This window comes from Medicago sativa, chromosome 3 (assembly GCF_051527215.1).
Source record: "Medicago sativa cultivar Bolivia chromosome 3, Bolivia_mono, whole genome shotgun sequence".
Taxonomy (NCBI): Eukaryota; Viridiplantae; Streptophyta; class Magnoliopsida; order Fabales; family Fabaceae; genus Medicago; species Medicago sativa.
The window spans coordinates 76,179,206-76,194,834 of NC_140751.1; the positions used below are offsets into that span (position 1 = coordinate 76,179,206).

Genomic DNA, 15,629 nt, shown 5'->3' on the forward strand with positions numbered 1-15,629 from the left:
TTTGTGATCTCAAATAATCAGTTTACTAGTAAACTGATATCTTAACCAAATCTTTGTGGAGATCTCGAATGGATTATATATATATATATATATATATATATATATATATATATATATATATATATATATATATATATATATATATAACAAATTTGATGGATATGATATATATACTATATTGAGGGAGTATAGTGAATATTCTCTATTTATTATGATAGATTTAGTTTGCTTAATTTCGGATTCTCTCTTGCATACTAGTTTCCACAACCTCATTGTCAATACAAGTTAAACAATAGGAGATCAACTTCCTTCTGGGATGAAAAGAAAAAAAAATATATGCTTAATGGACTTTCTCACAAGTCATAAAGTTGCTCTCTTATAACCTTTAAAAAAGTGTTTTTAAATCTTGTTTGCTTTCAAAAGAACATTGATTCATTGCGTCAAAAATAATATAGATTTATAGTCAAGTTTTTGGTAGAACAAAGTATTTGATAAAAAATTGAGTGGAATCAAATCAGCTAATAGTTTATATGACTCCCTTAATCAAAGTTAAGATATAATTTTGAAAAAATAAACTAGCGAGAATGAACAAATAGGAAATATCTCGTTTTCAGTATCTCACACGTAAAGAAAAAGCCATCTAGTAACTCAAAAGTGAATATTTTACAAGCATCATCAAAACTATCCGAAAATATAATTAATAAAGCAGTTCCTCGCAAATGCACCTATCTATTCTACTATTCTAAGAACAGACTTGACATAAGCAATTCCTGAGAAAAAGCAGCTCTGTTACTTCTCTTTTGGACATCCAATTCATCGCTGGTATCCATTGCATCTGTCCCAATGCTGTAAACATGAAAAAAACAATAAAATCAATACAGCAAAACACAACACCAAAATTTCAGTGTTGGTTGTGTATAGGAAGGTACTTTTCTTAAACCTTTATTCAATAACTAATTTTAAAAAACACTACAATATACCTTATTGATGTGTATAAAGTACTCAAAATCAATACAGAAAATATTTAATAGAGAATGTTTGGAATGTATTACAGGTTACCGCTTTAGAATTCAGATATTGCTACACGTTTTACAAGTAATTAAATAAATATGTTCTAAGAGACGAAGAGTATAGACTATAGATATACTTCTCAAGAGAATATAATGAGTAAATCTGGCAATAGAAGGGAGTGCCACAGAACTTTAGAAAATTCAAAAAGAAAATAATGAGAGATTAATGAGTAAACCTCTTGCTACATGATCCTTTAGACTGTCAATATACTAATATAGTAATTACAATCATAGTGAAACCTTAATACATGTGTGTATCTCAAGTCAACAAATAGAGGCTATTAAAGTGAGTGTTAATACATGTGTGTACTGGCATGCATTATGTGATTCCCTTAATCAAATTGAAGATATAATTTTGGAAGAATTTTTTTGGGATAATGAGGGTATGATATCACACATACACACACCTCTCGTATCTTTCAATGTAACCTTCAAACGGAAAGAATATTAGATAAATGAAAATTCGAAAAAAGCAGAATATTTGGAAATCTATGGTAAGTTGCTAACACCATCAGCTGCATAATTTTCCTTACCACATGAAGCAGTTTTTATTTAATGAAGAGAACAATGATATTAAATTCAGATAGCTAATTCACTTATAAGTTCAGTTTATATTTATAACATATCTAAGAACAAGAGATTTACAAATACTACAAAGGAAAAAATGTTTAGTTTTAATCATTTTCCTTTGATGAGTTTAGTTTATATTTATGAGTTCCCCAACTTTGTTCTTTTCCTTCATACCAGCATATCACCATTATAACATATAGACTGCAAAGGATCGTACCTTTTTGCAATGGATGTGTCTTCTGCAACGACAACATCTGAGGCATTGCTGATGGTATCTTCTTCATCTGAGAGAATATCATTCAAGCTTGGAAGATACACATTGTCCCTAGACGCTGGCGAAATTGAATCAGGCATTGGTTCATGTTTGTTGGGTTCCCAGGAAGCATCTTTCTTGTCAAGCAATTCCCAATGAACATGTGAGGCTCCGTTTCTCCGAGGGTTCCAAATCCCCTATGTAGAAAGCATACATCGTTATATCAGCATAATGAATTGGGTTAGATAAGAATCAAATACTTCTACGCAGAAACTAAGCAATTTTATAATTAAAGCACATAAATCACAAGATAAGTTACAGATACCTGTTGTGAGATTGGGAAGCTTGAGTTCTGCACCATCCTGATTGCATCCTCCCCTAAGCTTTCCTTACATGAAGGACAAATCTGATATAGGAACAGTGAAGCAGTCACTCAGATACCAATTTTCAATTATATCCAAGTACAATACCCATGTTAAATGTTTAGAAATGTCTTGTTTCAATTTTCCTTAGTTTTTGACTAAGATGGTTGCTTCATGCTCATCTTTTTATTAAGATCAGAACAAGTGCACCACATCAAGCTGATACAGAAATTTTAAGTACAATACCTATATTAAGCAAGGACATTCATTTTTACAGATTATAACAATGTCAATAGTCCAGTTATCATTCAATCAAGAAATATCGGAATATGAAACCAAATCTAACAAAAACTCAAAGAAATACTTCAGAAATATGTTCTGCTAAACATAAGTTATGAAATTCAGGAGGTCACCGTATTATATGCATCATAATCTACTGAACAGTCACGGCCAATTGAAACTTCAATGTCGGAACCACATGCATGACATTTTACAATCAATAGATTAACCTCATCCGGATCAACTTGATTTGAAACTGAAATATCTTCTGTTAGGTTCAAAATGGATCAGCATTAGAATGTTATTTCTAGAACAAGAACTCCAATTTGCTTGCCATAAAAACTACGTCTCAAAATTAATAAAAAAGCGAAGAAAAAAATGTCTTACACTGATTCGTATGCACAAGATCAAAAATACCAACAAGAAAGAAAGAAAGAAAGAAAGAAAGAAAGAAAGAAAGAAAGAAAGAAAGAAAGAAAACGATGCTAAAAAGGAGAAAATTTGTTTCAGCAAACATTTGTAAAGGATTTGGTTTAAAGGTTTTCATAATAATCCTATTCAGTTTTAAAAACTCCATAACAATGAAAAGGTTTAATTTTTAACCTCCCTTTTCCTTCATCATATCCAAATTAACAACAAACTTTCAAGAGGACATCATTTCTAAGGTAAAATGAAGACTTTACATATAATCAATCTATTCTATAAAATACATCCAAGAAGAATAAAATTGATATATCATAAAGAACCCAGTAATTTGACTTATTTCTAAGGTACCAACAATTTATTTTCATTTTTGACATGCCACTGTTAAGCAAAAGAACAAGTTTTCACACACATACATAAAGATTATTAAAATCAAATATAAAAAACAACCTTTCTCATCAACCGACATACTGTGATCGTCAACCTCATTCATCATGCGAATATCAACAACAGAAAAATCTTGTGACACCTCAGTAGGTGTTGTTGAAGATGAAGCTCCAACGTTGTTTTCCTCTGTGCAGTTCGTCATTGTCACTCACTCAACAATCACTCTCTCGCGCAACCTTTTCTCGTAAAAGACTGAAAATCTTATTTGGTATGATGGGTTACTAGGGAGGTAACTACTTATATTGTGTTTGTATAATATGTATAATGTGATAAGAACAAATGGAAAACGATTATTAATTATCCTATTAAATTCTAATTTTCCACAAAATGAACATTGTGATTAAAATAAGCCAAGAAATTTTGTTAAACCTCCCAAGAAGGCCTTTGCATCATCAAGCTATAGTACTGACTTCAAGAAAACGGTTACTTGTACGGATGATGGACACTTGGAACACATTCATTGGTTGAACTTACACTTTCTTTTGCATGGAAGATATCAGAAATAATAGGATTGAGGAGATTGAGATTAGCTTCAAGCAACTCTAACCACCTTAACTAACTCTAGTTATTTCAACAGAAGAAAAATCGTATTGAAAAAGATTGATGAGTGAGTACATGGTTGGTTCTTTTATAGACCTCAATTACCCTAACTACTTGTAACTAACTATAGTTCTCTCAACATGTGCATGTGCATGGTTGGTCCTTTTATTGACAAATAATAATTAATAACTTCAAAAAAAGAAAAATGAAGTGACGAAGGAAGAGGAGATAAAAACATGTACCTTAGTGAAAGCCCTGAATTGCATGTGCATGTCTATGGTGTTAGGTTGTAGAGGGAAATGATTTGAATGAATTCTTCTGATGATGATGAATAACAACCATCATTTCTTCTTCTTCTTCTTCTTCTGACACAAACAGATTGACTTTGGATGACTCACAGAAAATAATGTTTTTAATTCAAGCAAATCTTACATGACTTACATGATTTTTGACCAGTCACTTACGTTCTATGATGACATAGGTATGCAATGGTATGCAAACATAACATGACATACGTTCTATGATGACATAGTATGCAATGGTATGCAAACATAACATGACATAGGTATGCACATAACATGACATAGGTATGCAATGGTATGCAAACATAACATGACATACGTTCTATGATGACATAGGTATGCAATGGTATGCAAACATAACATGACATAGGTATGCACATAACATGACATAGGTATGCAATGGTATGCAAACATAACATAATACTTCATAGGTATGCAATGGTATGCAAACATAACATGACATAGGTATGCACATAACATGACATAGGTATGCAATGGTATGCAAACATAACATAATACTTCATCTTAGAAATTAGAAATCATGGTTGGGCCTAACACAACCCCACAAAACCGACCTGTGAGGTGAGGATTGCCCCCACTTATAAACACATTGTCAGGCCATCACCTATCCGATGTGGGACTCTTAACACTTCACATGTATTAATGCATAATATTTTTAAATTCATTAAAAAATTATGTTTTAAAATTATTTTTCGAGATAAATCTAACATCTTATATGCTACCATTTTTCTAGGAAATTTTGTATGTTATCATTTGTTATTATATATTAGTAGAAAAGTATGATCAAAATAAATTATGTGAATAGTTACATAGTCAACTAAAGTCAATTATTTTGGGATCGATGGATTTAGATAACCCATGAATCCATGCAGCTAGCAAAATCACAATCATCCCATCAAAATCAGACATATCACATTTTAAGAATGCAGCTTGACTGCTGTAACGCCCTCCTTTTTATTTAATTATTTTTATTAAGTTAGAGTCTATTTATGTGATTTATTTATTTATATGAGGTGTTAGTATTTTATTATGTGGCATTATTCTATTATTTATTAGAATATGAAAATTATTAGAGTAAGTAGATTTGGAGGTAATTTTGAGATTAGATGTCTTTTTATGATTTAGTCGATTTATTTTGATGAGTTGGTATTTACTAGAATAATATATATTTGTTATTTGTTAGAGATATATTTGTTATTTGGTGTAGAAATATATTTGTTATTTATTAGAGATATATTTGTTATTTGGTGTAGAAATATATTTGTTATTTGTTAGAGATATATTTGTTATTTGGTGTAGAAATATATTTGTTATTTGTGAGAGATATATTTAATTTAGAAATAAATAAGATTATGAGGATTATTAGTGTGAGTGGAATTGGGGGTTAGAATAGAAAGAAGAATAAGTTGTTGGGCCTAAATAGATTTGGGAAGAATATTTTAGTATTATAAATAGAGAAGCTTAGGTTGGAAAGAGTTTACCTTAAACCGCTTTTTGGAAAAGAGGAGAACAAGAAAGAAGAGAAGAGAAGAGAAAAGTCAAGAGAAGAGGAGAAGACCTTAGGAAAAGAACGCTGCTGCTGATTCAGGAATTAATCTAAGGTGAGGGTGAGACTATCTTGCATTAATATTAAGTTGTTAAATCATTAGATTACATCTAACAAGTTGGGGAGAGTTTATGAGAATTTGAGAATTAGGGTTTTGAGAGAGATTTGATGATTAGACGATGAAAACTTGTTGAATTGATGTAGAAATTGTATACAGTCCTTAGATAACCCATAGGATGATTATTGGATGTAGTTTTGAGGTTAAAACCATGGAATTGGATGAGATGTTGGTGAGTTTAAGAATTAGGGTTTAATAATTGTAATAGGTTGTTAATAGATTTGAGAACCCTTTGAATTTGCATACAGTAAGTTGATGAATAATTAGTGTTCTAATGATAGGGCAATCATAGGGTAATGATTAGGGTCAAGTTTGGAGAGTATTGGATCGAATAAGAAGTGGAAAAGATTTCCCCAAAGCGAAATCGCAGCTGAACTGCGATTTTACTGTGAATGTGCAAAACGCGTTTTTATTGTCTCAGTTTGACAAGTTTAAGTTCCGAACTGGGTTTAGGTGTAAACACGAAAGTTGTAGGTATGGATGTTAGCTTTCTAATGTCGTTGGTCTCACGTCAATAGGATTTATAGAACTTGAGTTATGGTCAAATTACTGCACGTAGGTCACAGTGAATTTTTATGGACTTTCAGGACAACTTTTCCGAATTTAAAATAAAAACTGGTATTGATCGGTACAGAATTGGTCTTAGGAGTAAACATGAAAGTTTTAGATAATTTTGTTAGCTTTCTAGTGGCTTTGGTTTGATGTGAAAATGATGTTTGGTCTGTGAGTTATGATGAAAATACTACAGGGAGGTCTTAGCAAAATTGTACGGTGACAGCATTCTCTGTTTCATGTTTTTGCGTTTTGTTCATGTGTTTCTGTTTTGAATTGATCTTTGTTGTAAACATGAAAGTTGTTGATATTTGTGATATCTTTCCAGTAGCTTTGGTTTGACATGAAAATATGTTGTGGATAATTTATTATGTTTTTACAAAGATACATAGTGAATTATTGTTGATGTTTAAATATGATGTTATATGATGTTGTTTATGATTGATGAATATGATGTTTTAAGATGTTGTTTATTATCATTTGATATTATTATATTATGATATGACATGATTTATTTATGTGATCCATATGTTGTCAAGATGCTAAGATGTTAAGATGTTAAGACGTTAAGATGATATGAAGTTGTTAAGTCGTCGAGTCGTTATGAAGTCGTCAAGTTGTTAAGATGTCATAGATGTTCATGAAGTTTCTAAGACGTAAGATGTTGAGTCCATGCATACTCATTTAAAGATGAGGGCTCATGCCCTGGAGCTTTTGCTCAACCACGACGATGGAGCTTTTGCTCAACCACGACGATGGAGCTTTTTGCTCAACCACGATGATGAGGGCTTATGCCCTAAAATGGTACCACATGCATTTGCATTTTCATGATGATCAAAGATGGTTTAAGACGTTAAGAGTTGCATAGTCGAGTCTAGATGCATTGTCAGGTCAAGTTGTTAAGATGTCAAGTTATCGAGATGTTAAGATGTTAAGATGTCAAGTTGATGAGCTATTAATGAAGTGCTTTATGAATGATTATGATGATTAAGATGATGAATGATTATGATGTGTATGATGATTGATTACAAAGTTGCTTATGATGATTGATTATGAAGTTGTTTATGATAAGATGCTATGTGATTTATGATAAGATGCTATGTGATTTATGGTATGATGCTATGTGATTTATGATATGATGCTACATGTTTACTAATGATGATATGTGATGATGTATGTGATATTATTGATAATATAAGATGAAGTATATGACTAATATAGGAAGAATAGTGACACTAGTTAAGAAAGTTTAAGTTGTTAGATATGATTAATGAATTATAAGATGTTTAAGTTGTTGAATGTACTTTATATGATTTATATGCTTTATATTATTGTTTGAGAAATCTCACCCCTCTGCTTGGAAATGTTGCTCTTCGTATGGGTAACTTGCAGGTAACCAGGATTAGTTGCGGTCGTGAGTGGACTCCTCACAAGTGTGTCTTAGGTGCTCTGATACGTAACGGGATGGGATTATGTCTTCTATTTCTATTCCTTACGTATTACTTATGGATTTTTATGAATAAATGTTGAACAAGACTTATGAGATTTTTATGTTGAGGCCTGCGTGCCAAAGACTATTTTTATGATGTTGAACTAATTCCGCTGCGAAGTTTTGAATTACTTATGTTTAATGATTTGAAGAATAAATTGTTATTTATTCGGTTTATGAATTTTTAAGAAGTGTAGCATTCCGTTTAAAGTTGAAAAACTCTGATTTATTTATGAAATTTTTACGTTGGGAAAACGGGGTGTTACAACTGCACCTGGATTCACTGCACTCGATTCATTTTCGATAAATTATAGGTTATAAGTCATTAGAGGAAAGAAAAAAACATTGTTTCATAATTGTCATTATTTTCACGAGCTTATAATTTATTTTCAGTCACTTACACTATTTTTCAATAATTCTTTTTTTTTTTCTTAATTTTGTTATAGGTCTAGTTGCCATACATATTCAACTAAACACATACAAAGAATGGAAAATTTGCTGGCCTAGTTTTAACACAAGATTTCACGTAAATTTATCTCACGGTCAAATTATTACATTGTAACAGCATTAACAAAATTTGCTCACTGTCTAGTGCCTGATTATGCTTGTCGAGAGCTGTTGTCAAGTATATATAGTATGTAATGGTGTATTGCTTTGGTACACTCTATCTGGATACTTGGATTTTAAAGCATGAGAAGGAGTTGGTGTGTGGACTTGGATTGTGATATTTATGTATTTATTTCATGAGATTCTTCATCATTGTCATGAAAACCAGAGAAAACAGCAAAAGCATAGAGAAGAAGAAAATGAAAAACTGAGAAAAGTGATTATTCTATATTGAAGAGTTTGTTACAATGAGATATTATAGTTGCTGAATCTCTGACTAACTCCTTAGATGCTACAGCTGGCATTAACTAACTCAACTGTAATGTAACTAGAATAGTCTATGTAGCATACACAATAAGAATGGTGTGGAATAACTTGCAGAACAAGTTAACTTTCTGTGCAAGTTAACTAGTGCTTAGTAAGTTCAACACTATTCTTATTTGAAAGGGGTTTTGTTATAACATTTTGATGTGAAATTCCTGAAAGTGTTTGGCGTTACTGATGCTAGCTGTTCATTGTAAGTTGAGGTGTATATTAAATAAGTGTTTTAAGGTGTCAACCAAATAGAGGAAATACAAGAAGTCTAAAGATATGGTATAAGTGCTGGGCTTGTTGGTGTAATCATTTCATCAGATTGTATTCTAATCGTGTATTAGCTTGGCACCTTTGTAATTGTATTTTACTTGATTGTTTGGTCGTGTAGCAAATAATAGTGTAGGCTCTTTGCTTCATAAAAGATTAATAGAATTAAATGATAAGTGACTTGGGGAGGGCATTTCAAATGAGAGCACTCTTTATTATGAGAGGATGAGAGGACTCATTTATAGCCATTAGATCAAATTATACGGTTCAGATTTAAAGCTCCATATAAGATTAATTTCACATGATATTTTTCCCCTTCTTTCTATTCGCTTCCCCCTTACCCCTTCTCCTTCTCTATCGGTTTTCACCTTTCTACTCTCGAGCTCCATGGCTCAAACCCAATTTGTTGTACTAGACATACACAATAATAATTAACCACTCAACTTTGTACAGTTTTATTTTTCAATGGGATTAATTAAAAAATTCTTCTTATGCACAGTTGGTAGTGATTTTAGTGCTCAAGGATGCATCCATGGGAATGTGAGATCTTGTTTCTTCTGAGCTATGGAGCCGTGAGGGATTTTGTTTCTACTAATTTCATAATGATATAAATTATTAATCTAGAAAAACCTTTGTTTCCATGATGAAAAACCATAGATTTTGGACTTTGTTACATGAACTTTTGAGAAACATGACACCAACCAAATCAGGGATAACAACGTAGGTATGAATTGGAGAAGATCTTGAAAAATGCAGAAATGGAAGAAGTGCAGGAAGGAGAAGGGGTAACCGATACAGATGAAGAAGCAGAAGCGAATAAAAAGAAGGGAAAAAAATTCATTTTATCCCTGTTCTGGTTTCATGGTGTTTTTCTAGAAATTAATTGAAATTTATTGTAACAAAACCTCCCAAATCCATGATAAAAAAAAACGCTAAAAAAACAATTAAGATTTATGCTATTGAAATTGTAGAAAACGATAAAAAAAAAAAACTTTTGTCACCAATTTCTCATCTTACTATAAACAATTAAGATTTATGCTTAAAAAGTTTATGTTTTTAATTTGATTTTTGTTTGGGAAGAGATTCACAGCAATGATTCTTATGTTACTCGTCTGTATTTGAACACCCATGGTATGCCGTTTGACTGTGGGAGAGAAGAGAAGATGCAGTTTTTATGTTGGAATCGGAAGAGAAAGAGAAGCGCGTTTGAGATGAAGGGGAAATTAATCACATGCTCTTAATGTGTTTTAAAGCTAAAAGAATCTTAAGCGTTGATTTTGATCAAATGGTTGTCAATTACTCCTCTCACCCTCTCATTTTAAAAGTGCTCTCATTTGAAACACTCCCGTGACTTGGGTCCTTAAGCATTTGGTGAAGATATGATCTCTAACTCTCGCGTATAAAGAACATTTGATTTTGGTTGAATGATACATCTTTATAACAAGAGAGGGTGACCAATTCGTCAATTCAAGGTCGACCTTCGTGGAAAATTGGTTGCTTCATGCTCATCATTTTATTAAGATCAGTAAAAGACAAGTGCCCTATATCAAGCTTATACATAAAAGTTTTGTTCAATTTCATTAGCAGCTAAGCAAGGACATTCAAATTTCGGTCAAGGAATGTATGAAAAGGAAACAAAATCTAGCAAAAACTAAAATACCATTGTAGTCAACTCTATTTATGCATGTATGATACAGATGCACAAGCTCACAAAATACCAACAAGCAACAAAAAATAATTGAAATCAAATAAAAAAACAAAGATGCTATTAACTTGTTATGATATGCTAGACTAGTGATGTGTGCTTATTTATACAAATTTGAAAGTGTTGATAACTACATACATTTTCATTTATTACGTGCAAATCTTATAATCTTGTTTTTTTAACTTTGATTAATTTTTTATTCTTTGTATGACTGTTTTTTAAGTCAAAAAACACAAATAAAGGAAAAAAAAATATGGACATAAAGCTAACACAACAAAATCAAAAATTAATAAATAAACAAGAATCAAAAAAGTGAAAAGATAAATAAAAGAGTGTTAATTTATAGAAAAATATTTCTTCATTATTTTTTTAGTTGAAAATATTTCTCAAGAAATAATGGTAGAGAAGAAAATAGTGATAATATACTTTTTACTTCTAGATAAAGATAAATTAAAGAGTGATAATTTATATAAAATGTTGCTTATTAATTATTTTTATTTAAAAATATTTCTAAAGATATTGATCGAGAAAAAAAACAGTGGTAATATACTTTTCACTATAGATAAAGAAAAAAAATGATATCGGTCAAAATTCGATGGAATTCTTAACTGATTTCACCATTTCATATTTATATATACTTTTGACTAAGGTGTTAGAAGTATTAAATTTTCCCCTAAAAAAGGTATTAAGTTTTATAATTACCAAGTTAGTAAAATATTAGTGCATATGGTGTTAGTTATCAAATAAAATACACTGAACCATCGAACCCAAAGCCGGCCTAAAATAAAATCATTAAATTACAATTTCTACCTTTAGGTTCTCAAATTAAATATTCATACTTACAGAGACTTGCTTGTAGAACTTGCTTAAAGCTCATAAGAGAATGCTTAATCAAATGCCAAATAAGAAAAAGTATATCTAAGTTTAGATAGTATTGAGTTCTACTTAATAACCGAAGATCACACCAAAAAAATGAACTCAATATAGTAAACAGGAAATAATTTAGACAAAACAACAAAATGCATCATGCAAGTCGCATAGAAGCCATCGCATCACATTCTTCCTTGGCAAAGCAGCCCTTCATGAAAATGCATACACATTCTATTTTTTTCACTAAATCTCAATCCTGAACATCTTGTTCATCACCAGTTTCTGATGCATCTTTCTCGAAGCTTCAAACACAAAACCATCCGCGATATTTTGACGAAAACTAAACCATACCTTAATAATGTGTATAAAGAACTCAAAATTCATTCAACAAACATTTAATACATAAAAGTTTGGAATGTATAAAGAACTCATGAAGATCTTGTCGAACTTCAAAAGTTGTATCATCGAAGACAATAGATTGAGCAATGGAGTCTGAAACAGAGTTGATAAGCCAAGATTGAACCAAGTGACTACAACATTCCCAAGCATTGCAATTAAGATCTTCAAGATCAGGTGTAGGAATGGAACCATTGATGAATCCAAGCTTGTTCTTCATTCCTAAAGCACGCTTCATTCCACGCAACATAATTGGATCCATCAAGTTGGGGAAAACGGTGAGAGAAGAAGGACCTTCGCTCGGATGACCAAAAAATGCAGAATCCTAATCACGATTTTGCTGTTGATTAGCACGAGAAGCCATGTGTATGTAGAATCAATAAAAACGAAGCAAGAACAGAGTAAAATCTGTACTAAATTCCAGAAGGAACAAAAAGTGATCGCAGTACAGAAAATGCAACTGAAAACGGTCAAAAAACAAGAGAAAACAAAGATTGAAGATGAATTCAATCAAGCACAGGTGCAGAAAACATGAAGATTCATACGCAGAATCCTGGAAATGGTGGATGATTCGCGATGAAGATGAAGAAGGAAAGAGAAATGCAACGGAATCAGTTAGAAAAAAGGTTATGGATTGTAACAACCTTCACCTGGAAGGAGAAGGAATCTGATACAATATTAAGAAGATGAAAATGAATGTAGAATATGATTTCCGTATTACTTGGAACTGAAGGTACAATGAGTATTTATACAAGAAAGCTAGAGTACAGTAAACTACAATGGAAGGGAAACACTATATTGCTACTTAATCAGTCTAAACTTAATTGCTTGTGATGCAAGTCATGTCCTCTATGCGTGTATTATCCAATACTTCCACTTCAAAATTCAGATATTACTACATGTTTTATAAGTAATTAAACAAACATATTCAAAGAGAAGAATAATACATATTTACTTCTCGAGAGAATGTGATTGTGAACCGTATCACAGCAAGATTTTAACTACAATCATGTAAATCTGGCAATAGAAGGGAGTGCCACAGAACATTACAAAATTCAAGGTTTGGAATGAAATTTTCATATTAACCAGTGAAGTAATTCTGGCAATAAAGGGAGCGTCACACAACTATACAAAGTTTGGAATGAAATTTTCATATTCAGAAAAACAAATAATGATAAATTAATGCGTAAACCTCTAATATAATCCTTTAAATTGTCAAATTAGTAATTATGTATCATATCAAGCTGACACAGAAATTTTCTTTTCAATTTCATTAGCAACTAAGCAAGGACATTCATTTTAACAAATTATAACAATGTCAATAGTCCCTTTATCATTCAATCAAGAAATATCGAAAAAGAAAACCAAATCTAACAAAAACTCAAAGAAATACTTCAGTAACAAGTTCTGGTAAACATAAATTATAAAATTCAGGAGGTCATACCATATTATTTGCATCATCATCTACTGAACGGACACGGCTAGTTGAAACTTCAATGTCGAAATCATATACAGGACATTTTACAATCGTTAGATTAACCTCATCTGGATCAACTTGATTTGAAACTGAAGTATCTTCGGTTAGGTTCAAAATGGATCAGCATCATAAATTCATAATGTTATTTCTAGAACAAGAACTCCAATTTGCATGACATACAAAGTACGTCTCAAAATTATTAAAAAACCGAAAACAAAATGTCTTACACTGATACATATGCACAAAATCACAAAAAGAAAAGGAAAAAAAGAAAGAAAGAAAGAAAATGATGCTAAGAAGAATGTGAGGCTACATTCCTTTTTTGTGTGCTTGAAATCATCCAAATTCTCTCAATTAGTAGAAAATTTGTTTCAGCAAAGATTTGAAAAGAATTTGGTTTAGAAGCTTTCATGATAATCTTAATCAGTTTAAAAAACTCCATAACAAGGACGGGATCATGCATTAAAATGCGAAGTTGAGTAAAATAGTGGAAAGAATGGGATCATGCATTAATCTTATAGACTTAGTTTCTGCAGATCATATCAATTTCCATCGTAGGCAGAGCAATGATCATGATTCAAGTGCTTTCTCGCCGGAAAGGAATATATTGGAAGATGATAATCGTAGCAAATTATCTTCCTCTAAATTCTAAAAATGATGACACTACTGGTAGATGGTGCTTTAGTTATGATGAAGATTCAATTTTTAGGCAGTTAAAGGATGATCTCTCTTCTGATATTGTTGTTGTTTACGTGGGATATCTGAAGGTTGGTGTTGATAAAAGTGAGCAAGAGAATGTTTCCCAGTTGTTGGAGGAATTCAATTGCTTCCCTACTTTTATTCCTTCAGAAATCCAGAAAAAGTTTTATGACGGATTCTGCAAGAACTATTTGTGGCCTCTATTTCATTACATGTTTCCTATGTATCAGAGATGCTGCAATGGCTTCGATGGGTCACTTTGGCAGGCTTATGTTTCTGCTAACAAGATATTTGCCAATAAAACTATGGAAGTTTTTAACCCAAAAGATGATTATGTATGGATTTACGACTATCATCTTATGGTTCTTCCAACATTTCTATGGAAACGATGTTGTTATGTCAGTCTAGGCTTTTTCTTCCATAGTTCGTTTCCATCCTCCAAAATTTGTATAGATATACTCTGTCGGAACAAAAATCTTAAAATCAATGCTTAATGCAGACATAATTGGATTTCAAACATTTGATTATGCTTGCCATTTTCTGTCTCCCTGCAGTCGAATTCTTGGCTTGGAATATGAATCAAAAAGGGGTAAAATTTGGATTGAATATTTTGGACGTACGATATTCATTAAAATATTGCCTGCTGGGATTCATATGGGTCGCATTCAATCCACTTTAAATCATCTTTCTGATTCTAACAAAGTTAGAGAAGTCTCCAAACAATTTAAGGGGCAAAAACTTATTATTGGTTTCGATGACTTGGACATGTTCAAAGGCGTGAGCTTGAAGTTATTAGCCTTTGAACTACTCTTTATATGGTGCCAAACACTACAAGGCAAGTTGGTATTACTCCAAATTATAAATCCTCCAAGCAGTGACGGTTGGTATGTTGAGAAAGCAAAGGAGGAGGCATACACGATTTCCAAAGGAATAAATGAAAGGTTTGGTTTTCTAGGTTATAAACCTGTCGTCATCATTGAAGGTTGTGTTCCTTTCCATGAGAAGGTGGCTTACTACGCTTTGGTCGAATGTTGTATTGTGAATGCGGAGTAGTATGGTATGAATTTGGTTCCATACGAGTACATTGCGTGCAGGAAGGGGTGTTCTAAAATGGGCACAACATTAGATATTCCATCCAACTCCCCTCGGATAAGTTCAATTGTTGTTTCTGATTTTGTAGGTTGCTCTTCCTCTCTTAATGGGGCAATCAGGTGAATCATTGGGATATAAATGCTTTTGTTTAAGCGTTAAATTAAAGTTGGCTATCACAATGTCCAATGAAGAGAAACAGTGTCGGCATCAGAAGAACTACCAATTTGTTT

The 15,629-nt window shown here is 31.9% G+C and overlaps 1 protein-coding gene and 1 pseudogene across 1 annotated transcript; one reads left to right on the forward strand and one right to left on the reverse strand.

Annotated features, from left to right (window-relative positions):
• Positions 1-701: 701 nt before the first annotated feature.
• On the reverse strand, positions 702-2,437 carry LOC146940285 (uncharacterized). The gene is made up of 3 exons (XM_085753967.1): positions 2,219-2,437; positions 1,858-2,090; positions 702-846 (listed from the first exon to the last, which is right to left on the reverse strand). The coding sequence occupies exons 1-3, from the start codon at positions 2,252-2,254 to the stop codon at positions 738-740; spliced, it is 378 nt and encodes a 125-aa protein (XP_085610093.1). The 5' UTR covers positions 2,255-2,437; the 3' UTR covers positions 702-737.
• An 11,737-nt stretch (positions 2,438-14,174) lies between these two features.
• Positions 14,175-15,628, forward strand: LOC146940286 (putative alpha,alpha-trehalose-phosphate synthase [UDP-forming] 9 pseudogene; annotated as a pseudogene).
• Position 15,629: the final 1 nt, after the last annotated feature.

What these genes read in the sequence shown, in the direction of transcription:
- LOC146940285 (XM_085753967.1), bottom strand. Translation starts at nt 2,254, where the DNA reads ATGGTGCAGAACTCAAGCTTCCCAATCTCACAACAG. An exon ending in GCTTCCCAATCTCACAACAG is followed by an intron (nt 2,091 to 2,218) that starts GTATCTGTAACT and finishes CTTTCTACATAG; the next exon opens with GGGATTTGGAACCCTCGGAG. An exon ending in GACACATCCATTGCAAAAAG is followed by an intron (nt 847 to 1,857) that starts GTACGATCCTTT and finishes TCATGTTTACAG; the next exon opens with CATTGGGACAGATGCAATGG.